This window comes from Euprymna scolopes, chromosome 44 (assembly GCF_053919585.1).
Source record: "Euprymna scolopes isolate OS-2025 chromosome 44, ASM5391958v1, whole genome shotgun sequence".
Classification (NCBI taxonomy): Eukaryota; Metazoa; Mollusca; class Cephalopoda; order Sepiida; family Sepiolidae; genus Euprymna; species Euprymna scolopes.
This window is the reverse complement of record NC_136525.1, coordinates 52,800,795-52,825,251: the sequence shown is the minus strand read 5'-3', so window position 1 is coordinate 52,825,251 and position 24,457 is coordinate 52,800,795. Positions and strand designations below refer to the sequence as shown.

The window sequence follows — 24,457 nt, the reverse complement described above, 5'->3', positions numbered from 1 at the left end:
AAAGAGAGAGAGTATATGTTATAGAGACAAAGAGAGAGAGAGTATATGTTATAGAGACAAAGGGAGAGAGAGTATATGTTATAGAGACAAAGAGAGAGAGAGAGTATATGTTATAGAGACAAAGTGAGAGAGAGAGTATGTTATAGAGACAAAGAGAGAGAGAGAGAGTATATGTTATAGAGACAAAGAGAGAGAGAGAGAGAGAGTATATGTTATAGAGACAAAGAGAGAGAGAGAGTATATGTTATAGAGACAAAGAGAGAGAGAGAGTATATGTTATAGAGACAAAGAGAGAGAGAGAGTATATGTTATAGAGACAAAGAGAGAGAGAGAGTATATGTTATAGAGACAAAGAGAGAGAGAGAGTATATGTTATAGAGACAAAGAGAGAGAGAGAGTATATGTTATAGAGAAAAAGAGAGAGAGAGTATATGTTATAGAGAAAAAGAGAGAGAGAGAGAGAGAGAGTATATGTTATAGAGACAAAGAGAGAGAGAGAGTATATGTTATAGAGACAAAGAGAGAGAGAGAGTATATGTTATAGAGACAAAGAGAGAGAGAGAGAGTATATGTTATAGAGACAAAGAGAGAGAGAGAGTATATGTTATAGAGAAAAAGAGAGAGAGAGAGAGTATATGTTATAGAGAAAAAGAGAGAGAAAGAGAGAGAGAGTATATGTTATAGAGACAAAGAGAGAGAGAGTATATGTTATAGAGACAAAGAGAGAGAGAGTATATGTTATAGAGACAAAGAGAGAGAGAGTATATGTTATAGAGACAAAGAGAGAGAGAGTATATGTTATAGAGACAAAGAGAGAGAGAGTATATGTTATAGAGACAAAGAGAGAGAGAGTATATGTTATAGAGACAAAGAGAGAGAGAGTATATGTTATAGAGACAAAGAGAGAGAGAGTATATGTTATAGAGACAAAGAGAGAGAGAATGTTATAGAGACAAAGAGAGAGAGAATGTTATAGAGACAAAGAGAGAGAGAATGTTATAGAGACAAAGAGAGAGAGAATGTTATAGAGACAAAGAAAGAGAGAGAGAATGTTATAGAGAGAAAGAGAGAGAGAGAATGTTATAGAGAGAGAGAATGTTATAGAGAGAGAGAATATTATATATATATAGAGAGAGAATATTATAGAGAGAGAGAGAGAGAGAGAGAGAGAGAATGTTATAGAGAGAAAGAGAGAGAGAGAATGTTATAGAGAGAAAGAGAGAGAGAATGTTATAGAGAGAAAGAGAGAGAGAATGTTATAGAGAGAAAGAGAGAGAGAGAATGTTATAGAGAGAAAGAGAGAGAGAGAATGTTATAGAGAGAAAAAGAGAGAATGTTATAGAGAGAAAGAGAGAGAATGTTATAGAGAGAAAGAGAGAGAATGTTATAGAGAGAAAGAGAGAGAATGTTATAGAGAGAAAAAGAGAATGTTATAGAGAGAAAAAGAGAGAGAATGTTATAGAGAGAAAAAGAGAGAGAATGTTATAGAGAGAAAGAGAGAGAGAATGTTATATATATAGAGAGAAATGTTATATATATATAGAGAGAGAGTGAGAAAAAGTAAGAAATATTAGAGAGAGAAAGACAAATGTTAGACAGAGAGAGTGAGACGGCAAAGTTTGGAGCGGAGGAGGGAGAGAGACAGATGGCAGAGGTTGGAGAAATTTTGTTATGTTTGTGATACGGGTAGAGCAGGTGCGAGTGCGATTGTAAAAGTTAGGATGCATTACTTTCAGAGAATTTCTGTCATTACTAACCAGCAGAGCGTTACCATTATCAACCACGAGAAGAGTTTATGATTAGGCATGCGTATGCATTGGTATTGTGATGATGCAAAGGAAGTGAAACCTGGTCAGTTGGGGTTGTGGATATGCATTGCATGGAGAGAACATTATATGAGAATGATACAAATGATGTATAATAAAGGTCAGTTTAGGGTTAGATTTGATGACTTCAGAGGAAAATTAAATCCGGTCAGTATAGGGAGATGTGTGCAGAACAGGAGACCTTGATGGTATGGTCACGTTGAAAGAATTGATAAAAGTTCTTAATTTAGTAGATGTAGAACAGTTAAGGTAGCAGGTCATAAGGTGCAGGAAAACGTTGAAGGAGGCGATAAAACTAGTCTTTAAAGAAAGAGGGATAAATAAAGACCTGGCCAGAGATAGGTCAGTTTTGAAGTTAATTTCTAAAAGCTGTTTAACACATGCCAGCATGTAAAATGAACGTGATGATGATGATGATGATGATGATGATGATGATGTGGCCCCTTCTTTTAACCATTCTTGCCTTCATGCTTTCATACCTGGTGTGATATTCACCCCTGAGTTTGGGGGTGTCAGTTCCCCCCTCCCCACAAAGAAAGTTTCTTGGGAATGTTATACTCATAAGCAGTCTCCAGTCACATTTATTTCATAAAAATGGGATATATTTGAATTTTTAAGGAGATTATATGCATAATAGGCCTGTTAGGGGTGGACTTGCATATCCAGGAACCACTTCCATTGTCTTTCCTTGCAAATGTTACATAATACGCTTTGAAATTTTATGTAGATTCTTTAACATGTCTCTCTAGGCAGAACACAAAAACATTACAAACGCATTGAGATATATATACCAGCAGGGGGAGGGGGGCCGGTTTTGCTTGGTCGTAAAGTACGCTTAAATATGATATTTTAATTTGTCCAGGTTTCGTATATATAATTTATAGAGTTGTGATTTCAAAAGTAAAAAAAAACATAAAAGTATCTGGGTGCCATCAGCTAGAATCGAAACTGAAACTGTAGCATTCAAAGCTGGTGACGTTACCACTGTACCAACGTGACACACATATGAACTGATTAAAAATTAAAAATAAACTAAGTTGAATGTACAAAATGTTTAACGATTTTTTTAAAATTTTGACACCTTTTTGACCCCTTAAAAACTATTGTAACCAGCTAAAGACCCATAAAAAAAACCGTCCGTAAAAAATACAATCATTTAAGGCCCCTGGCGCTGCTCTGCTACTTTTAATTTCGGAGGAGATATATTATATAATATATATATATATATATATATATATATACACACACACACACACACACAAGGTGCCTTAAATAAGTTTCCAGACTTTTTGTAAAGACATTTAAAATTGTTGTAAACTCTTGAAAATTCGCTATTGCAATGCATCTTATGAGATGATTGGCCAATTTTTATAGTTCCAGGTTCAACTGAACAGCAGGAATTGGAATACACCCTACTAAAGCCTGATTGTCACAACTGGTAAATTTCAAAAATGCAATTTGAACGTGAGGACATTTTAGAAGAATGATATGCAATAAAATTCTGTTTTCAATTTGAAAAAAAAAAAAAAATGCTACAGAAACGTATCGAATACTTCAGACTGCTTTTGGACCATCTTGCATGAATCGAGCATCAGTTTTTGAGCGGCATAAGAGATTCAAAGAAAGCAAGGAGTCTGTGAGGAGTAAGGAAGTCAGAACACTAGAGTTTCTTGGCCAAATAAAGAATTTCATGGATGAGGACCGTGGTGTGTCTATAGAGACAATGAGTTCAGAGTTTGATGTCAGTGGAGGAACTGTACACACGATTATTCATGAGGAACTGAAGATGCGGAAGATTTGCGCAAAGTTTGTACGAAGAATGCTCAGAGAACTCCATTCTTATCACAGACTATTTGACCAAGATGGTCATCAAGACACTTCCCCACCCTCCCTATAGTCCAGACCTTGCTCCCTGTGACTTTTGGTTATTCCCTAAGCTCAAGGAAAACCTAAGAGGTTGTCGTTATGAGATAATTTAAGAGATGAAAGAGGCTGTGACGAGGGTCACTGATATGCTGACAGAAGAGGACTTCCATTGAGCTTTCCAGAAGTTGTTGGAATGGTACAACAAGTGCATTGCAGCCGGAGGAGATTACTTCGAAGGGAACTAGAGTTTCATGTGTGTACTATCAATAAAAGTGACCATACAAAAAAAAGTCTGGAAACTTATTGAATGCACCTCATTTTTTTGCTTATCCTCGAGTGACTTTTGGTGTTGCTAAATTAGTAAAAAAAAATCATAAGGAATGAAAATAGCTAAAATTTGTAAATCCATGCAAACTTTTTTTTTTCCTTCATCATTTAGGAAACAAAAAAAAAAAGATGCAAAGAAAAAAAAAAGAATAAAAAAAGAGGGGAAAAAAAAAGAAAATTAAATTCGTTTTCTTCTAAAATGATTCGCTTAGAAAATCATGCTAAATGGATTTAAAAAAAAAAAAATGGAGAAAATTGAACAAAAATAAATTTAAAAAAAGAAAAAATGTAAAAAGAAACAAAATAACAAAGATAAACAAAATATTGGTGAAATAAATAGGAAAACTTTAATGGAATTAATTAAATTAATTTAATTTAATTAATAAAATTAATTTAATGAAATTAATTTAATTAAGTAAAAACATGTAAAAATATTAAAAACAATAAAAAAAAATAAAATTTTAGAAAAAGGAAAAAAATTTTTTTAATAAAGTAAAATAATGTAAAAAAAAAATAAAACCGTAAAAAAATGTAAAAAATCGATGAAAAATATAAAAATAAAACAAGTAAAATTAAATTAAAGAAAAAAATAAAGTAAAAAAAGTAAAATGCGAAACAAAAAAAAGAAAAATTTCAAAAAGAAAAGATCTCTCCTCCAAATAAACAATAATCTTCTAATATTCAGGTAATTTCGACTGATTAATTTAGAAGCTACCATTGTAACTTATTAAAATTGAGAAAAAAAAAATTAGTAGATGGTTGTTTGGTTGTTTTTGTTTTACAGCATATCAACCCTTTTCGGGTTATTCAATGCCAAATCCAAAGATTTTGAAGAAAAATTTTTTTAATAGAATATATTTGTTGTTTTCACGTTGGTTTCTATTTTACCCATAGTTGGGACCCTAACAGGTACTACCACTCCGGGTCAGAGTGGACCTGGGAGCAATGGTAATTAAAGGGTGGCTCCACACTCCCCAAAGCCCACAAGCTGGGGCCTCACCACTGGATATAGTTTAAGGTCATATCCAGGACCCCCATTGAGGGACTTTTACCCTCTGCAGGGGGGCAGTCGGCGTATTCTAATGCCCCACCGACAGGGCAAGAATTTATTTTTGGAAAAAGAAAATAGTTACTGTAAAATGCGACTACATTTCTTTTGTTAATGATATTTTAAATAAAGGGACAAAAATAAAATGAAGGAGGCCTTCAGAGCGTTGCTCCCCCTCCCCCGCTCTATTTATTAAGGGTTTTTTTTTTACATAGGAGTCACCACTTATCAAGACCCTGACGCCACTCGAGGATAAAGGTTATTGAGTGTACATCAATCAATGGTATAATATCGTAGTAGTCGTTATTAATGGAAATTTGGTAGATTGGATTACTTAAGGAAGTGGTTCATCAAGAATTTGTTTATGTTGGACTTGAAGACAACCAAGTTGTAGTAAGCTGCGAAGCAGGCAAACGGAAGAGAGTTCCACAGGGGTGCAGTTCTAAGAAAGAAGCATTCTTCATGGAATCTACGTTTTGATTTAGGCACAATTTAAGAGTGGGCAAAATTATTGACAATGGTTTCAGCTTGACGGGTGTTTTTTGAGAAAGATTGGCGAGGGGGAGGAGCAGACTGGAGCTCAGATGAGCACTTTCCGTGGAAGTAACGATAAAACAAAGACAGGCTCGCGACGTCCCTTCTGTGGGAGAGAGGTTGCAGGGAAGAGAAAAGGGCATCTCCTAAGTTACGAAGTCTATTTTGAACTTGCACAGAATGTGTTTTTATACAACTTTTATAGTCCGTAGGCATTTAATGAAACGACACAAAAATAAATAAATAAATAAATAAAAATAAAAGAAATAAAATAAAAATAATTTTTTTTTTTTCATCCAAGATGCATATAAAAACCATGCATACTAAAAGTCAACGTTTGTTTCTCTATAGCATTTTTTCCTATATCATATAATTCAATACCAAGAAATGCATGCTAACATATACTTTAGTTTTGGGATTGAGTTATATTTCTTTTTATTTGGATTATTCGGACTACTGCTTTAATTTGATATCACCTCAGAGTTTTGCACCATATGCCTGAAGAATGTCAGAGGTGACATCTGTCGAAATGTTGTGAAAGATTAGAACAGTAGTTTGAATAATCCAAATAATCCATATATATATATATATTTGTTTATTAATTATACAGAAGTACAGAAAAACATTGGTACCGTCGGTTTCAAGCCCAACACAACGGGGCAGAAAACAAGACAGCTGACGAGAGCTGAACATTATTTACGTGTTACCATTAACGGCTTCCCGTTGTGCTGGGCTTGAAACCGACGGTAGTAATGTTTTTCTGAACTTCTGTACATTTAAATAAACAAATATTTAGCTCTTATATCAAAAAAGTTTTTCTTTGTAATCGAGCACTTTGCCGGAACTCTTTCCCAAAATACAGTAAACATTATATATATATATATATATATATATATATATATATATATATATATATATATATAAAACGGTAGATGTATGTATGTGTGTCTGGGTGACAGTATTTAACAGATAAAATCTTAAACTACTGGTCACATAGCACTAAAATTAATAGGAAATGGTAATCATATGGTTTATAACGAATATAAAATCTTTGTTTGGATGAATAATTTATACAGAAGTATGTCACCAAGTTGAAATGCAAAAATGTTCATTTCAATATGCCGACATATTTTTTAAAACTTTTTTCTGCAAAACGTTGCACAAATAACGCTCAAGATGAGAACAATAGTCCAATCAAAACAATATATTTTTACTTCTTTCTGTGCATGCCCAAATTCAATTAATTTCAAGTCGTCTATAACATAAATCCCACCTGTCTGTTTAAAATGTATATATATATATATGTATACCTGCCTAAAACTTTCGACAGAGGCGACAAATTTTCACGAGATTAGTATCATTTTGAAGACCGACATCTCAGATGACAAATATAAAAAAATTAGCCAAAAGCATTAACTCCTTCACCCTCAACTGGGCAGTTTTCTACAAGGAGGGGTCAATTTTTTGCGAGCTAGTTTTGCAAGTCATCATGTAGGTTGAATTGACTTTGCCTAATTTTAATGTTCTGAACTTCCGGTCGCGTCATGGAGTAGCGGTAAGATGTCAGATTTTCTTCCACTTTCTTTTCCGCCTTCGTGTCACGGGCTCAAGTCCGCCTGCCTACTACCACTTTTTCTTTTGCTCAACACACACCTCCAATCATAGCTACATCAGCAGAAGACGTGGCTAGAATGCTAAATGCTTTGGTTTCGATTTTAGCTGATGACATTAAAGTCATTTTCTTTTTTTTTTTAGCTTTTGAAAGCAATACTATATATTAGGTACAATATAATATTCAATAGAGAATTGGCTCTGTAGTAATAAATACAAAATCTGCATGAATTAAAATATATTTAAGCATATATTATAACCGGGCAAAGGTGGCCCACTCACCCTGCTAGTATATAAATAATTTTATTTTATTTCTTCCTGCAAATGCCCACATCCAATTTATACCTATCTCTCGATAGCTCGAGACGTGGCTGAATGTTTTGGTTTCAATTCTAGTTGATGGCAACCAAGTCATTTTTTTTATTCATTTCTGAAATTACTACTATATGTTAGGTACAATATAATAATCAATAGAGAATTGGTTCTGTATGAATTAAAATATGTTCAAGCATATTTTACAACTGAAGAAGGTCTGGCACCCACCACTAATATTCAATATATAATAATATGGATTCAAAGAGACTTATTATTAACTAGCATTTCAGCCCGGCGTTGCTCGGGTGTGTTAAAAAAAAAAAAAAAAAAGTGGTAGTAAGAGTCCGTATCACAAAGGAGGAAAAGAACGGGGAAAAAAACCTGACGTCTTTGCTGTTACGACCACCGTCAAATCGGAAGTGACGTAGGTTTAAATTAAGGCTAGACAATCGGAAAGAGAGGATGACTTTCAAAAATATTGGCAAAAAAAAGCGACCCCTCCCTGTAGAAAAGTGCCCAGTTGAGGGTGAAGCAATCAATGATTTTAACCAATTTTTCGGTATTTGTCGTCTGAAGGGTCGAGCTTCAAAACGCTATTGATCTTGTGAAAATCCGTCGCTTCTGTCGAAAGTTTTAGGCAAACATACATACATACATTTATATCTTGATAACTCAAATTATCAACCCAAACTGATTAAATAGCTTGCCCTTTATGTAAAATTTCAAATGTTTACACCAGAAATTGTCTGAGCAATATTGTAGAGACCGCGGAGGTCCAATATTTTTTAACTTTGACCCCTATTATGACCCCTTAACATTTGTTTTGGGCTCAAATCAAGTTATTAAGTTAGATCCATGTCTAAGGAATCTATATCTAAAATTTCAAGTGTTTAGATCCAAAAATGGCAGAGGAGTTTGGTAGACTTCTCAAAGGTCAAATCGTTGAACTTTGACCCCTTAACAGCCAAATTTCTGGCCGAAAATGGATTACAAAGATTTCCCCACATCTCAGTACCCTGTATATTAAATTTCAGACAGACACTTTCACTTTTATATATATATATATATATATATATATATATATATAGCCAGTAGAGTTTAGTTTCCTAGAAGTACATCCAATGAGAAAACATGTGTCTACCAAAGAGTGCTCAATGAGTGAACAGAGCAGGTATATTAAAATAATGTTTGTATAAATAAATTTTTTATATATATATATATATATATATATATATATATATATATATATATATATACACACACACACACACACATTATTCCATGGAGTTTCAATAATGTTCATGCTAAATAACAAAATTTATCGACTACATTTCAATATCATTTTGCTAACTACATTTCTTTTTCTTTTAACGAGGCATCGCTTATCAAAGCCTGGAAGCCACTCGAGGATAAGGGTTAATGACTGTACTCTAACGACGGAAGAGAGTTCCACAGGTGTGCAGTTTCTAAGAAAGAAACTTTGTTCATGGGATTTATTTTTAGGTTTAGGCACAGATAAAAAGCGGGAGAAATTATTGATAGTGGTTTCAACAAGAATGTTTTTTGTGAAAGTTTGGTAAAGGGGGGGGGCATAGATTGCATCTAATGATATGAACCAGTTATATGGCATAATCACGTTGGCGCACTGATTCTCGCCAAGTCACCAAAGTTAAGCAACTTTGAACCAGATGGGTGACCATTCAGTTGGTTGGTTTTGTTTTATGGCATATCAACCCTTTTTTTTATGCCAAATCCAGTTATTTTGAAAAAAAAATTTTTTAATAGGATATATTTGTTTTTTCAAGTTGGTTTCTATTTAACCCATAGTTGGGACCCTAACAGGTACTACCACTCCGGATCAGAGTGAACCTGGGAGCAATGGCAATTAAAGGGTGGCTCCACACTCCCCAAAGCCTGCAAGCTGGGGCCTCACCATCGGATATCGTTTAAGGTCATATCCAGGACCGTAAGCATTTGAGAATTCCAGTTGCTGTATGTGCTCTCCGCTTATCTCGGCATTGTTTTCAGTCATTCTGAACCTCCACTTGCCACGGGTATTTAACAACATCTCAGGAGAGGCATGGTTGGAGATTGTGCAACTCTTGTCACAAAAATTTCACACACAGGCACCCTTACAGTGGGTATCCATAGCCTGTCAAGACTAAAGGAACCTATCATGAGCCATTTATTCAAAACTCCATGGAATAAGGAAAAAGCTTTAAATCTTTGCATTCCTTATTGTATAATAAATTTGTCATTAAGTTTTAATTTACAGAATTTAATTTCAAATATATATATATATATATATATATATATATATATATACACACACACACGCACACACAGTGTCCAGACCTCAAAAACGTCAAACCCCAAACCCTGCAAGATTTAAAAAAGGACATCAGGAACGAAATAAGGCAGTTAAATCGCAATCCAGAGATTCTGCAATCTGTCATGAATAATGTTTTGGAAAGAGCACAAATATGCGAAGCTGCAAATGGGCAACATTTAAAAGATATTATTTTTCATGAATAAAGATTCTTTGAATTTTGCATTTTATTTTTTAAATTTCCCAATATTTTAGTCAGATTGTGTTAAAATTACAGAAAAATATCATAAAAAATAAAGAATCTATTTAAGTTCAAAACCCTTCAGTGGACACCCTGTAGATATATAAGTTATGAAAGTCTATATGCCAATTAAGTTATAAAGAATATCCCATGTTTGATCCTAATGAGAATTCGTCAGGCTTATGCTAATTCTCATGAGAATAGCTTAATTGCCATATATATTTTCATAACTTACTACCTAACTTATGCATTGAGCACTGTCGAAGTAAATACTGAAAATTTACGCATAAAATTATATCTTCTTATATTAATTAAGGTGATTAAATGAAATATATATATCGTACTTTGGGGTAATTTCGCCAAATCTGGGGGTAATTGTGCTAACTAAAAAAAAAGTGCTCTTTATATGCGTGGTTACCAAAAGAGCACTTTTAGCTAGTTAGAGCAATTATCCTGGACTTGGCACAATTACCCTAAAGTAGGGTACGTAAAGTTTATTTAGTTCGATTTAATAAATAAATTCATTATTTAGTAAAGGGAGCTAACTGGGTATTTAAATAAAACAAAAGATTTTTTTTTTTCTATCAATGTCATGATGACATGCTGGATTTTTAAAAGAAAGAAACAGTTTACCTGTGATAACCTATTTTTTTGCGCCTGTGAATGAGAAAGAAGGCATTGGTGCATTATGGGAGAGAGAAAGAGAGAGAGGGGGGGAGGAAGATAGGAAGTAGGGATAGGGAGAGTGTGAAAGCGACTGAAAACGAGTGAGAAAGAGAGAAAAAAAAAAAAAACACAGTCGAGATTAAAAAAATATCAAAACAGAAAAGCGAAAAAAAAAAAAAAGAAAAAAAAAAGAATGAAAAAAAAAAAAAACCCAGAAAAGCCAAAAGAAAAACCAGAAAAAGCAGGAAAAAATAACAATCTGTGATGGAAATATTCTGTAGACAGTTTTTTTGTTGTTGTTTTTTTTTTTAAAGTTTTATTTCAATAAATTCTTTTGCAAGCAATCTTACAGAAGATGACCATTGTCTCTCTTAATTTTTTGTAATCACTAGAGCTATGACAACAGCATATTCTTTTCCTTGTTTTGATTCTCAGGTATATATCCATTGATATCTTCCATGTTTTTATGTAGAGTGTTGTGGTTCTCAGTTGATTAATTGTGTCGGATATACACTTAAGAGTAAAAACAATGAAAAGAATATGCTGTTGTCATAGCCCTAGTAATAACTGCATTATATATATATATATATATATATATATATATATATATATAATGCTCTCTATCTTAGGTTGAGCATTTGGGAAGTGATATACAAATTACCGTTAGCGTATGAAGCGATGCTCTTCATGTAAACAAATTGAGCTTAGGTACTTTGGATAATGTCAAAACATTGTTAATTCACAGCCCGCATAGCATCAGCCATATAGCACAACGCTTAGAAGCTCTGACTGTCATTTTGGGCGGTCGGATTTCGATTCTGACTTGAGGTAATTGCTTGTCCAGCTGCACTGATGAGCTGTGAAACAGCGAAACAGTACTGTACGTGGATGACTAATATGTGTGTGTGTGTGTGTGTTTGTTTACTTCAATTTTATAAATAAATTCATTATTTAGTAAAGTGAGCCATATTGATAATTGATTATCTCTGATGAGCAGCCAGGTAGACTAAAGACGATGTTTTTTTAATTATGGGCTGCAATATAGGCATTCACCAAATTAGAATAAACAAAAAATGACGGTTGTTGACCGATTCTTTCTTTTAGTTCTTGAAATGGAACCACCTACATATCTATGGTTATGGGAAAATATATCTATTCAATTATAATTCATCATTTATTCATACCAATCCTTTAATTGATGAAGCTCGATGTAACTACAGAGCATATAACAAATAAATGACAAAAGTCTATTTCAAGATTTTAAGTAGCGCAGAATCATTCGTGTAATTATTACGTCAATTCTTGAAAAATGAAGAAATAAAATAAAGTATTAAAAATTTAAAGACAGGGGAGAGAAGTCATGTGAAATATATAAAAAGGAAAAGAAAAGTAAAGGTGTAGTCAGGGTTTGAGAACTGGTTTCTTCTGTGGAAACAAACCATTTTTTAAGTTGCCTGACGAGGACTTGTGGTTTTAACTGACCATTTGTCTGAAACATTAGTGTGACTAGTGTTGCAACTACGTAAATTTGTGTATATTAATAAATATCATATATATATATATATATATATATATATATATATATATAACACTTGTTTATTGTTATATAAACATGCTCAGATCCCGCTGCTACAAACAGCCACTTGTTTCAATCAAACAACAGATATCATCAGGCAGCGACTTGACTATTCAAATGTTCATTGAATTCAATTAAGTCGCTGCCTGATGATATCTGTTGTTTGATTGAAACAAGTGGCTGTTTGTAGCAGCGGGATCTGAGCATGTTTATATAACAATAAACAAGTATTATCAGCTCTTTTTATTGAGCACTATCTAACAACCTCGTTGAATTCACTAGTCCATTACTTTTGAATAAAAAAACCCGAGTATATATATATATATATATATATATATATATATATATATATATGTGATGGGACGATTTCAATATTTTTACCCGATTCTGATACAATTACGGATTCCGACTCTTTATAAATCTATAAATATTTAACTATAGAAGTTTGTATTTTCCCCGATTTCTGCAAAAAAAAACAAACATGTTAAATAAGCAGATATTATTCTAAACGTAAAATTACACTTGTGGAGGATGATCTATCGATTTTAGCTTTACTGGTATTTTGAAATCAATAAATGTTTATTATTTTATCATTATTACCAGGCATGGAAGATTTTGCTTTAAACAAAATCAAATAAAAAAAACAATTAAAAGAATCGTTTTGGCATCAGAAAATAGGCACCAATTTTTCGATTCCAATCCAGATTCCTGCAAATTTGTTGATTTTTCCGATTACCGATTCCAATTAATCGTCCCAATACTAGGCCGCTGCGAAAAAGGTAGGCTCTCTCTACCATGCTAGAAAACTACTGACACCTGAAAGTATCCTGTACCTCTATAAGGCCACCATTCGGCCATGTATGGAGTATTGTTGTCACATTTGGGATGGTGCATCTGCTACTAGTCTCTCGCTCCTAGACAAGGTTCAAAAAAGAGTCACCAATCTGATAGGCCCTGAACTGGCATCTAAGCTTCAGCCTCTGTCCCATCGACGAAACGTTGCATCCCTCTGCTTGTTGTACAAGTATTTTAATGGTGAATGCTCTGACGAACTGCAGACACTTGTTCCCCCACGACGTAGACACCCTCAACAAACCCGACAGGCAGCTAAATCCCACCCCCACACAGTAGAGATCCCTAGATGTAAAAGATCTTTCTACTCCAGTAGTTTCTTCCCCAGAACCGCTAGACTCTGGAATTCCATTCCCGGTTCCTGCTTCCCTAACTGTACTGACATGCAGAAGTTCAAGTGCAACGTGAACCGACATCTTGCTGCCCAAATCCCAACATAGTGCCCCAGTAGTTGCTGCCCCTGATAGTAGCCCCCTACACCAAAGTGGCAATGCGCCTTGTTTGGGGTAAAAATGTAATAAAATATATATATATATATATTTTTTTTTTCTGTGGAAATATACATTATTTCCTTATAATATATATCAATCCTTATTTAAGAAACTCAATGTAATTACAGTATCTTTTTCACTTAATTATTAAAGCAATGATTTCTAAATTCAAACTGGCATAATGTAAACATATTATAAGGTATTTGCAGCTTCTCTTCCAATTTTCATATTTTTAAATCATGTCAAAACGCATTTTATTTCCTTTTGATGGATTGATTGTTGCTATTTCTTCTGACGAGTTAAGGGCAAAATAAATTCACTGATTGATATAATAATTAAGTGATTGATTTTGTGCTACGAAACAGATACTGTCAAGAAGTGTAAATGTCAGCTAAATTGAAGGAATAAATTGTAAGATGGTCAACATCATGAAATTTGGAATATAGACTTTTGTCATTCATTCACTATATATATATATATATATGTGTGTTTGTTTGTATGTGTGAAAAGCCAGAACGCTTCCATCACAGATAATTATTGTTATAGAGTCTGAAAATAAAAACAGAGGCAGATTAAGCAAAGCAAGAAAACCTTTTTTCAACCTTTTATAGAAAACTCGAAAAAAGTGAAGAAATTTTTTTTTTTTTTAAATAAGAGCATAATATCTATTTATATATGTATTATAGAACAAAACTTTGTTTGGATTTGAAACCGACAGTACTAATGTTGTTCTGATCTTCTGCAATATACAGGGTGGCCCACTTAGAAGTGGTGCAATCTCTCTAATCTTTCTCTAATCATTTTTTTTTTTTCACATATAGCAGCCCACTTAAAAGTAGCCCTATCTCTCTAATCTTTCTCTTAACGACCAACTGACACCACAAGACAAAATGCAATTCTTTTTCCAACAAGATGGCGCTACATGTCACACTGACACGAGTTCGTGACAGGTTTACGGAGGAGAGAACAATAAACAAAGGGTTATGGCCACCATGTCCCCAGGACTAGTCATTTTGTGATTTTTAATTTTGAGGGACTTTAAAACAAAAAGTTTATGCAAGTAATCCTCACAATCTAGACCAACTAAAGGAGAACGTCACCAGAAATTATCTGCAGGCAGTGTCTGCAAACGTTGTTAAACTTACCTAGACATGCGTAGATGTGAACGGGCAGCACTTCCAGCATCTTTTATAACGTTACAGGTAATTTAAATAACGTTACAGGTAATTTAAATAACGTTACAGTTAATTTAAATAACGTTACAGTTAATTTAAATAATGTTACAGTTAATTTAAATGATGTTACAGTTAATTTAAATAATGTTACAGGTAATTTAAATAACGTTACAGGTAATTTAAACAATAAAAGAATGTTTCTCCTCTCTACTACATTTTTCTGGGCCACTTTTAAATGGGCCACACCCTATATATATATATATACATATATATATACAAGGAAATCACCACTTATCACGGCCAGGAGGCCACTCGGGGATAAGGGTTATTGCGTGTACAGTAATCAATGGGATAGTATCGTAGTAATCATTAGTATTGGAGATTTGATAAAGTGTCTTACTTAAGGAGGCGGTTCATCAGGAATTTGTTTATGTTGGACTTGAAGACATCCAAGTTGTAGTCAGGTGGGTCGGTTGGTTTGTTGTTTTTGTTTTACGGCATATCAACCTTTTTCAGGTTATTTAATGCCGAATCTAGTTATTTTGAGGAACGATTTTTAATGGAGTATATTTGTTTTTTAAGTCGGATTCTATTTAACCCATGGTTGGGACCCTAACAGGTACTACCACTCCAGGTCAGAGTGGACCTGGGAGCAATGGCAATTAAAGGGTGGCTCCACACTCCCCAAGGCCCGCAAGGTGGGGCCTCACCATCAGATATAGTTTTAGGTCATATCCAGGACCTAGTCAGGTGGGAAACAGGCAAACGGAAGAGAGTTCCACAGGCGTGCACTTCTAAGAAAGAAGCTTTGTTCATGGAATCTACGTTTGGATTTAGGTACAGATAAAGAGCGGGGAAAATTACTGACAGTGGTTTCAGCTAGACGAGTGTTTATATATATATATATATATATATAAATCAGAGATTTAAAAAACCATAAAGCAGAAGACCAGTACCCGCATTAAGCTGGTCTGCAGTTTAATTTGTTGCTGGCTATCTTGCTCTTGCTTGTTGCTGGATCTCAACATTTTGAACTGAGAGAGAGACTTAGCTGTCGTACAAAGCTAAGACTCAGTAACATCATATTTGTATAGATACTCCCTCAGACATTTGGGCTCATGGATTTTAAATGTCTGAGGGAGTGGCACTCGTCTGACAAGACGTTGCAATCATCATATATATATATATATATATATATATATACACACACTATTATGGAGACCCAGAAGGTTTCATACTTCCATATTTTTATTGTCATCAAAATTGGTGAAATCGCCCATTTTTCGATCAAATCAATTGATTCCCTGCTCTAGTCATGGACCCACTGCAGTGCACCAGGAAGAAACTTACAAGCCTCCCCACAATGACTTAGTTCATAACATATTGTAGTCTACATTACACTGTAGAGAACCTTTTATTGATTTTATTTGATTAAATTCAAGTGTCATGGTTCAATTGCGCTCTAAATTGAAACATTAATTTCCAACACGCCTTTATCTTGTCAAAGGATCTACTGTTGATTTTATATGGTAGGCCTTTTCTGCTTGTGCTGTGATAACACTTCTCAAACGCGGTTGTGTTGTTAGGTTGTGTAAGGGTGTTAACTGTAGTAAAAATCTGTTCCTTGTTTAATCAGATTTTTTTTTTGTTATTAATTTTTGATACTTAGCGAAGGAATACTGATACAAAACCTAGAAGACTCACAGATACATAAAGTACATTTGTGTGAAAAAAAAAAGAAAAAATCGGCCCAACCATTTTGGAGCATATAGGGAACGAATTCACACATATACAGAAAAAGAGCCTATATATATATATATATATATATATATATATATATATATAAAATAAAAATTACAATTAAATTTGCCAAAATGATCCAAGATGGTAAAATTAAAGTATATTATAAATATTAAAGAATTAATATTTATAAAGTTATCTCAGCCAGATGTAAAAGCTCGATAAAACCAAATAGGAGATAGAGCTTATAATACGAGCTCATATATATATATATATATATATCCTTTTCATTTTTTATTTCATTTTTATTTATTTTTAATTTTTTCATTGCAGTTCAGTTTCTCTTAATTTGTCTACTGAAAGCGATTTTATTTTATTTTTAACAATTTGAAATTATGTTTGAGTGGAATATGAAACTCATGTTCTATAATTATCAAAAATATTAATTATATTGAATTATGTATTTATTAATAAACAGATACCTTGACATTTACTTCGGATTTTACCATGCAATTTGAATGTTAACTTTTATATCCTTTTCATTAACTTCCCTTGCTCTATGACTTTTAATTACCCAATCAATTTTTAACTGTGATTTTCCATGTCTTACTGACTTTAGCAAATAAGGTGTAAACCATTATAACTATTTGCTAATATTTTCTCCTCTGAAGAGATGGTAGACATCGAAATCCTATAGGATAAGGAGTTATAATATTTCAAATGTATTCTTTGTCTTACATAGAATAATAAAAATCTTTTGATTTGAAATTCAAACATTTCACGTCATAAATTTTTAAATTTATTGAATGACTAAAATTTTATATATACATATATTTTTTTTCTTCTTCTTCTTGTTTATATTTATGTCTAGGTAGTCGAGTGAAAAGCATATCTTATTTTTCTTTTATTAATATTATTGGAATTTTTCCCTTGAACACATTTTTGTGAATTATTCCATGGATTTCTGCCTTTGGATTATTTTGGACCATCTTCCAATTACAGGATTTCCTTAGATTTTACTTGTGCAAATAGAAATTCAATTAACTTTCTTGAAGCTATATATTTGGATTTTATCGTCACTGGATTATTTATCTTCCACCAGACTATCCATTCACGTGTAATCACCTTTTTCTTCACCATATTCCCTCTGCTTCACTTTTTTGTTTTCAAGTAAGGTCTTTGTTGTTTCATCAAATACTTTTGTATGCAAAATCCGATCTCGCATTTTGCTAATTCCTACTCTCTGATGCTTCGAAACTCAGCAGATTAAGGACTATCCACTTATCAAGTGTTCCCTTTTCAGATTAAATATGTTTTTAACTCTTTTTCATAGTGTTTTTTAACATGTTTTATTAACTGTTTGCTCGTATATATATATATATATATATATATATATATATATATAAATTTGCCTGTATCCACTGCCCTATCTTCAAACCTGTCATTCTGGTAAAACTCAGAATAATTTAGCATTACAGTTTTATAATCACGCATGTGTAATAAAAAAAAACTGCACATCTAAAAAAAAAAAACAAGAAATAAGGACCCGAGGCATAACGGATAAAGTACTAGATAAAATTCACTTCTGAAGGTTGAAGGTTCAATCCTAAATGCGGGCAATACTCAAAATACAATTCCATGGTGGCAGAACAAGAAAATTCTACTCACGTGTTCCACACAGATTCCCGAGTTTACCAAGATACACCTAAAGAAGGTACCTGGTTAGTCATAGAAGGTTCACCCTCCTAGGTATTTAAAAAAATTTTTTTTTTTAAACAGTGGTCACCACTTATCAAGGCCCGGAAGCCACTCAGGGATAAGGGTTATTGCAAGTACATTACGTTAGTGTGGAGATTTGATGAAGTGTTTAATTAAGGGGGCGGTTCATTATTTCATGTTGAGGTTTTGGGATTTGTGGAACAGGTCGGCATACTTAGTTAGAGCAGTACAGAAAGGGAAAGTAAGAGAGAAAAAGACAGGAAAATTTCCGACATCTCAGACTACTGTTCACCAAGTACTACCGACCTTTCAGCAGCTTTTTCTTCACCCTTTGTCAGAAAAATCACTCATTGAATGAGGACTGAGGGACAAAAAAGGAGAAGCGAGAGTTACTGGAGCTGCCGATAACACATCCACTGTATTATCTATTCTCCGTGTTGCCGCCTCTTTTTGGGGAGGAGTTAGTTTATTACTAATAACTACCTGAGGAACACTGACCGGGGAATGATGAGGTAATTTTTTTTTTTAACACGCCAGAGTGCACAGTCTCTAGAGACGCTCCCCACTTTCCAGTATTGTGCCGCAGCATACAAACATGCAGGCAATAGTCAAAATTGTTCGCTATTTTTCTTTTACTTCTGGTTTCTGTTGTCCAGACAGATAATCAGATATGGTCAAGCGGACAAGAAAGCCATTCTTAAAATAAAGAAAGGTATGGGGGATCGCATTATCTGAGAGGAAGTTGATCATTAACCAAAAGGGACCATATCTTGCCTGTCACAGTCGTCGCATCTGCAGAGCAGATCCTGGAAATAAAAAAAGGGAAGACAACCTTGGCTATAACCGATGTAGGAAGCATGTAAATCCGCACTTGTCTCCCTTATAAAACTGCTAATGCCCGACACATTCAGCTATTAAAAAAACTTTTTTTTTTTTTTTACATGGGCATCACCACTTATCAAGAACCAGAGGACACTCGAGGATAAGGGTTAAAGAGTGTACAGTAGTCACTCGGACAATATAATAATCGTTAGTAATGGAAATTCTGTTAAATTTGTTAACTTAAGTGGAACGGCTAATCAAGAACTTGTTTACATTGGACTTGAAGACAACCATATTGTAGTCAGGCGTGCAGTCCTAAGAAAGAATCTTTGTTTATGGAATCTACGTTTAGGTTTAGGCACAGATAAAGAGTGGGGGGGGGGAAATTATTGATAGTGTTTTCAGCTAGACGAGTGTTTCTCGTGAAAGTTTGGTGAAGGGGGCCGTAGATTGGAGTTCAGACGAGCACTTGCCATGAAAATAATGATAATGCAGAAACAGACTCACAACATCTCTTCTGTGAGAAAGAATTTGCAGGGAAGAGAAAAGGGAAAAGTTTTATAAAATTAATAACAAAGGTTAATGTAAAATGCGATATTGTAATTTTTTCTTACATTCCAGTAATAGGTGTGTCTGAAATTTCGTGAAAAATAGTGAATTATTCGACCCCCTGTTTTTCCAAGCTTATAACTCCTCGAAAAATGTAATTCAAGCCCTAATTTTTTTTTTTCAATTAAAGGAGCAAGGACCAAGGTTTCATTAAAAGAAAAAAAAAAAAAAAAAAAAAAACAAAAAAAAAACAAACAACGTGGTTTAAAAAAAAAAAAAAAGGTTTTAAACTTGGGACTTTACAGGTAAATTTCTAAAAAAACGCTACTTTTTTTTTGTTTTAAATTTGAATATATTATTTATTGACCTTTAATTTGTGATATATAAAACTTTGGTGAGTAAATTAATTATTTACGTTTTAATACACACTTGAAAATGGGGGGGGGCATGAATTAAAAAAAAAAAACGTTTATCTAAAATATTATATTTGGTTTATTGGAAAGAGCATAAAATTTCACATCGACCCTGAAAATATCGTAAAAATAGAATCAATAGAAAAATTTTGATAGATTTTTAAAATTTAAAAATTGAAAAATATTGAGTTCGTAATATTCATTACTTTAAAAAAAAAAAAAAATTCTATTACTTTTAAAACAACTTTAATAGTTTATTTTGGAAGTATAATCCAGACAGAAAATAAACAACCCACTTTTAAAAGAGAAATTACGAGTTTTTTTTTTATATATTTTATTCGCAGTTTCGTGTTAGGAGTGTCAAAAATTCCTACAAAAATTCTGATACACCTATTCCAGTAATTGTAAAAAAATGATTTTTTGTTTAACTACTTTAGTAAAATAGAGTTATCTCCCTTTGAGCAACGAACTGTTATTCCGAATTGCTGTGTCATATATTAATATTGTTTCTTTTTTCTCTTTTCCTTGTGGATTAACATCGGTTCACAATTTTCGAGGTCATATATATTAGTTATAGCCTCTAACTAAACTTTTCTTTTTCTTTTTTTTTTTTTGCGACGGTTTTAAATACCGGAATTATTTTCACGTTATTAGAAAAATGGTCAATTTTTTACGACCTGCTCTAGCGTAGTATAAACACCCAACCAACCACCCCATATTAAGAACGGCTTTCGGAATAATCACCCCCTCCCCTCCAACATCCCCATGTTAAGAACGGCTTTTGAGGTTGGGGGGGGGGTATTCCGAAAGCAGGTTCTAAACATGGGGAGATTGGGGTGTTTATAATCCGCTGGCGTAAAAATTGACCAGAAAAATTTATGAAATAAATTGAAAAAAAAAAAAAAAAAAAAAAGATTGGAGGAGATCTTGCGCGAATTGATTACCTCCCTTAATAATTAATTAGATTGCCTCCCTTGATTTCTAAACTAGATTACCTTCATTACCTTCTGTAAATACCATACACTTTAAATTATTTACGAACGATTAAGAAGGGAAGTAATTCAAATTCAAGAATTATAGAGTTATCGTTCTTGATATTTTTTTATAACAATTTAAAGATTATTTTTGATAAAATAAGTAAAAATATTTATGCAAAATGAATTGCCAACCCCCAAAATGTATAAACATTTTTACCCCTCTCTTCACTTAAAAAGTTACCAAAATTCAGGCAATCAACCAATTTCGCGTAATGATGTTTTCACCTGAAATGCGTCAATTAAAACGATTAAGCAGAATTTCTTTTTGGCCCAATTGCAGAAAAAGTAACCAAGGTAAAAGAGATAACTAAGTTTGACTAAGCGATCCCTCGTTTATTGAAAAGAAAATGGCACGGTTTTACAATTTGACATTGTTCTGAGAAAAAACTCTTTTTCTAAGAGGTTTGTTAATTTTTTCATCTCATAATTTAGGACGCTAATAAAGCTATCAGTAAGTTTTCACGAGCGGTTTAGAAAAACATATTTTTATGTTTTGCGTTCTTTTTTCTTTTTTTTTTTTTTTGGAGAGGGGGATATTCAATTATAGAACTTGCATAGTTTTTAACAGGTGGTTCTGCAGTTTAATTAACCTTTTTTTTCTGTAAGTAACGCACCAACATAAACCGAACAGAAGAACTGTTTAATAGTTCACAAAAATTCTGTTTACATGGAAGGAGAAGGGCTACGGAAAAATGGTTAATTAAACTGCAGAAGCATCTGTTAAAAACTATACAATATTTATAATTGAATACCCCCTCCCCCCCCCCCAAAAAAAAGAACGAAAAACATAAAGTATGTTTTTGTAAACCACTCGTGAAAACTTACTGACAGCTTTATTAGTGTCCTAAATTATGTGATGAAAAAAAATGTACAAATCTCTTAGTAAAAAAAAGAATTGCCTCTCTCAGAACAATGACAAATTTTAAACAGCGGCAAGAAAATTTGGTAATACTGAAATCGATATTTTTTTTTTATTCAACCAGTTTGTAATTTGCATTAAAAAATTATTTTCTAATTTAAAAAAAAAAAAAAAATACGGTGGCAGTTATAGAGTCTTTAAAATTTAAAATGGTTTCTTTCTGGTGTTGGAAAATTTGGGTCATGTTACTGATGTCAAATCTTCTCAGCCCCCCCCCCCCCCGCCTCTAAAAATTTTACAAATAATAACACAGGTGCAAAAAAAAAAAAAAAAAAAAGTTTGTGAAATACCTGCGTATTAAATCTGGAAGCAAATCTTCGGTTCCTACGACGGACGACCGGAGCATCCGTACGGTTGAGTTTCTCGGTAGCGACCTCTTTGTCAGTGGAAAACAGTTTCACCTTATCAGCAAGGGTTTGCCTAGAAAAAAAAAAAAGGGAGAAAGAGCGATGGAATGCGATGATTTTTAAAGAATGTCTTTTGATTAAAACCTGGATCAGCAGAGAATAAAACTTTTTAATAAAATTTCTTGTCATTCGAAAAAAACGCTTCCCAGCAAACCAAAAACTTTTTGATGATTCTGAGGATGGTGGTGATCATGAGATGATAAATGGATGATGAAGATGATAATTTTTTTTTTTTTAAATTTTTTTTTTAATTAAAATTTTTTTTTTAAATTTCATTTTCACTTTCTAAACAAGGCACAGTGCACTTAGATGTAAGCGACTACTATCAGAGATATAAGTTGCACGGATACTATGTAGGGAGTTGAGCAGCAAGATGTTTGTTTACATTACACTTGAACTTCTAGGCATTGCTGCTTGAACACATTTTTCTAGTTTTCAATATCCTTATTATCAAAGAAGTTAAAATCGTTCAGATTCCTAAAACCGAAATGGAATTTATCGAGAACTATCCTGACAGACCATCACATTTCATCTTCGATAAAACCTGTTACGCTGTTCCACGGTCTTAGTAAGGCAGGTCAGTTATAGAAGCCTCATTTATTTCATTTGTGAGTTTTCGCCAACCTCTACAAGTTGACAGATTTTTTTTTTATTATTCAATTTTCACCCCGAACAAGGTACAGTGCCACTTTGAATTAGGGGGCTACTATCGGGGACATAATTTGCAGAGATACTGTGTAGGGAGTTGAGCAACAAGATGTCTGTTCACATTGCACTTCTGCATGTCAGTACAGTTGGGAAAGCAGGAACTCGGAAGGGAATTCCAAAGTCTAGCAGTTCTGGGGGAAAAATTATTAAAGTAGAAGGCTCTCTTACATCAAGGGATCTCTACTGTGAAGGGGTGGGATTTAGCTGCTTGTCGGGTTTGTTGGGGGTATTTACGTCGAGGGGGTACAAGGGGGCAAAAATCAGAGGCTCACAGTATTAATGCTGGAGTCCCTCAGGGATCCATCCTGAACCCAACTCTTTTCCTGATCTACATTAATGATCTTCCAAATCACATTCTTACATCATTCGTAGACATTTATGCTGATGACACTATCATCTATGGTAGCACATCTAAGACTGTAAACGACCAAGTTCTCTCTGATTCTCTCTCCTCTGATCTTGAGCACGTGGTACAATCGGGAAAGGAGTGGCTGGTTACTTTTAATGCATCTAAAACCAAGCTTCTATCTTTACATCATCAACGTTCTGATCCCCATCTGGCATCATTTGAAATGAATGGCTCTCGTCTAGGGGAGGCCTCATGTTTTGACAAGCTTCTGGGCTTGACCTTTACTCCTGATCTTAAATGGAACACGTACATCAAATCTGTTACCAAGGCCACTGGAAAAATGGTGAGATCCTTCTATCGATCCAGTAGATAACTCACTGTTGATGCTATTCTCTATCTATATAAGAGTCAGATACGTTCAAGGATGGAATACTGCTGCCACATCTGGGCAGGAGCTGCTAGAAAGGACTTGTCCTGCCTTGACAGAGTTCAAAATAGACTTCGTAGCCTTGTAGATGTCCTTTTCTCTTCCCTGCAACCTCTATCTCACAGAAGAGATGTTGCGAGTTTGTCTCTGCTTTATCGTTATTTTCATGGCAAGTGCTCGACTGAGATCCAATCTATAATCCCCCCCCCCCTCGCCAAACTTTCACAAGAAACACTCGTCAAGCTGAAAACACTATCACTAATTTCCCCCACTCTTTATCTGGGCCTAAACCTAAATGTAGATTCCATGAACAAAACTTCTTTCTAAGAATTACACACCCGTGGAATTGTCTTCCGTTTTCCTGCTTTCCAGTTGACTACAATATGGTTGTCTTCAAGTCCAATGTAAACAAGTTCTTGATGAGTCATTCCACTTGTTAACAAATTTACCGAATTTCCATTACTAATGATTACTATATTGTTCAATTGACTACTGTACATTCTTTAACCT

At 33.7% G+C, this 24,457-nt stretch overlaps 1 protein-coding gene across 12 annotated transcripts in view; it reads right to left on the bottom strand.

Annotated features, from left to right (window-relative positions):
• Positions 1-24,457, bottom strand: part of LOC145268612 (uncharacterized) — a 746,770-nt gene that overhangs the window by 328,544 nt on the left and 393,769 nt on the right. For 8 of the 12 annotated variants that reach the window (XM_080124076.1, XM_080124069.1, XM_080124074.1 and 5 more), the window contains 2 exons: positions 22,347-22,476; positions 10,731-10,754 (listed from right to left, as the gene is read on the bottom strand). In XM_080124076.1, coding sequence (XP_079980202.1) covers positions 10,731-10,754; positions 22,347-22,476 — 154 coding nt within the window. The remainder of the gene's footprint in view (positions 1-10,730; positions 10,755-22,346; positions 22,477-24,457) is intronic. The other 4 variants (XM_080124073.1, XM_080124075.1, XM_080124079.1 and 1 more) reach the window with 1 other exon arrangement.